Source organism: Cyprinodon variegatus, unplaced genomic scaffold (genome assembly GCF_000732505.1).
Source record: "Cyprinodon variegatus isolate N-32 unplaced genomic scaffold, C_variegatus-1.0 Scaffold218, whole genome shotgun sequence".
Classification (NCBI taxonomy): Eukaryota; Metazoa; Chordata; class Actinopteri; order Cyprinodontiformes; family Cyprinodontidae; genus Cyprinodon; species Cyprinodon variegatus.
This window is the reverse complement of record NW_015150671.1, coordinates 646393-648966: the sequence shown is the minus strand read 5'-3', so window position 1 is coordinate 648966 and position 2574 is coordinate 646393. Positions and strand designations below refer to the sequence as shown.

Here is a 2574-nt window from a genome sequence, read left to right as displayed (position 1 = left end):
GGTTAATATTAATATGATTTCCTGCTGGATTTAATGAGGCAAAACAACTGATCCAGTAAAGGAGCGTCTGCTGAGCTACAGGCTAATCAGTTTGCATCTACGTGTACGTGTCTTGATAAAAATAAAACCTCTGATTTTTTATTTTACTAAATCCAAATGAATGATTTTTTTAAAATAGTTTTTAATTTAACAATCCCATTTCTAAATTGACCTCAATTTAATGTGCAACTAAATCCAAGCTGTGTAGAATACATTTGCCAGGTCCTGCCATGTAAACAATGAAAATATACATGCAATATACAAACGGATCTCAATATAAAACAAGAGAAGCTTAAAGAGTGGATTGGTGAAAAAAAAAAGACAACTTCATAAACATCCGCTTTGATTAATCACTAAAACTGATTTATCAGCCAGCCTTGATTTGCAGCCACAGTAGGGAATCAGTACATTTTAATGTCTACTCTGCAAGGCTGAGCTAATAAACAATGAAATAAATAAAAGGTGTCACAAAGTTATACAAGCTCAAATGCAAACCCTCTTCACAGGAGAAGCAGATTCATTCAATCATAGGAAGCGCCCTGGATTTGCTGCTGTAGCACTGAATCCAGTTAAGTAGTCTTTTCAATCTCTTACATCCGCAGGTCATTGATTTTTTTTTCTGTCTCTTTCAGAAGAAATTGAGTTCAAAGAAGGGGGGGGTGCCAATTCTTAAGGCCTCCTTAAGAATTGGCAACACAGAGTGGGGAAAAAAAAGCATTTATTGATACTGGTCACACAGGCATAACGTGTCAACTGCTTCAAATAATCCAGACTACAGTTTTTTATCTATATGGGAGAATCACATGGCATCTGCCAGAAGATTCTAATCTGTAACCCCCCCCTTCTCTCCCTCTCAATCTGGTGTCAGACTCCAGTGGAAACAGTTCTCTGCAGGAGAATAAAAGAGAAAGTAGGACAGATCCAGCTCCAGAGGTCTAGGGTCAGTAGAGGGGTTCAGAACTCATAATGATGTTAGATAGGTCAGTCAGAGAAGGTCTTAATGTGTAAAACCCAGATAGTCCCACATAAACAGACTATTTTTGTTTAACCCTTTATAGGGCACTCAGTGAAAGACTTTAAATATCTAAATTAAGTAATTTTCTCTTAAAATAAGTGCCTTTTTTCTTGAATTGAGCAGGTAAGTGAGACACTTTGCAAATGGAATGAGAACATTTACAAATAAGGGGAAAAGTGCAGTCTCCTATTTCAAGTGCATAATATCAAATAATCAGATTTTAAGGATAAAAATGTTCCTTCCACTGGGAGATTTTCTAATTTACCTACTCAAATTAAGGGTAAATACACGTTTTTTAAGACATTTTCACTAGTTTTTAGATTTTTTTGTAGTGTGTTATTGGAATCCAGGACAAGACCTTATAATCTTTGTAACATTTAAAAAATATATGGATATTTTGATGGCAAAAATGTATGTCAATATAATAACAAGAAACACCAACTTTCCCAGAAATATTAAGAAAAATCTATAAGAAATTCATGAAAAACACTCTGAGAGTGAAAGAAACATATTTTTTTAGGTACAACATAACCTTAGAGGTTTATTAACCGTTTAGCTTTACTTTCTAACTTTTCATTTAGCTTTTTACCTTTTTTTTTTACTTGTTATTCTTTTTTCCAACTTAACTTATAGAAGGTAATATATAATTCAAGGGCTCATCTAATTGGTCAAATGCCAAAATAAGATGTACAGCCATACAGCAGCATCTTGCTGAATGGCTGGATATAGATCTTGTGCTTCTAGACCTCACTGATGGACAGGGGGGCTCCATTTCTAAGGGGTGTGCAAGTGATCAAAAACGGTCACTTGCCCTATAAAGGGTCAAACATTTAAGCCTTTTCTCACAAATCTTCCTAAATTAAATGACTTTATCATTTTTCATGCTTTGCATGTATTAGATTTATATCAGATGCAGTGTTTTTTATTTCTAGCTGCTGGTTTTATTATCACACATGTAAAATGTGCAGTAGAAGCATATCCAACTAGACTGCTGTTTATTGTGGGAGGCTTATCCCCTCAAATGTGCTTACTGTGGGTCCACTGGGCAGCCTCCCAGAACAGATGTGAGTGTCTGCCATCAAAGTCAAATCAATGGAAAAGTTAAATAAATAAGCAACTTATGATATTTTTCAATGTTTTATTGCTCCCCTGTATTTTTATCTATGGAAAGAACTATTATCTATAATGAAAAAATAGCAGTGTTTAAGGAAAATAAGGAATAATGCATTAAGCTGCAGGATTCACTACACTGTTCAGGAATGATGAGCACCATAACTGCGTTTTTTTAGCACTTTATTGTCCGTCGCACTCACGTAAAGACGAAGAACATGGAGGTGGAGCCGACCAGGAGGCAGACAGCGGTGCACACCGGGATGAAGGCGCTGGGCTTCAGCGACTCGCCGCCGCTCGCGGGCATCCTGTCCTCGCGGCGCTCATCAGAGTCTCACACCGGCCCAACGGAGCGCAGACGTCGGTCTGTTCAGCCCTCCGTAGCGAGAAGACGGTACGGAAAATGAATT

At 37.2% G+C, this 2574-nt stretch overlaps 1 protein-coding gene across 1 annotated transcript in view; it reads right to left on the bottom strand.

Annotated features, from left to right (window-relative positions):
* LOC107088440 (palmitoyltransferase ZDHHC5-like) overlaps window positions 1–2568 on the bottom strand; it is a 16305-nt gene extending 13737 nt beyond the window's left edge. Inside the window, exon 1 of the mRNA XM_015380607.1 lies at window positions 2368–2568. Within this exon, the coding sequence (XP_015236093.1) occupies window positions 2368–2471 (104 nt within the window). The 5' untranslated portion in view covers window positions 2472–2568. The remainder of the gene's footprint in view (window positions 1–2367) is intronic.
* Window positions 2569–2574: the final 6 nt, after the last annotated feature.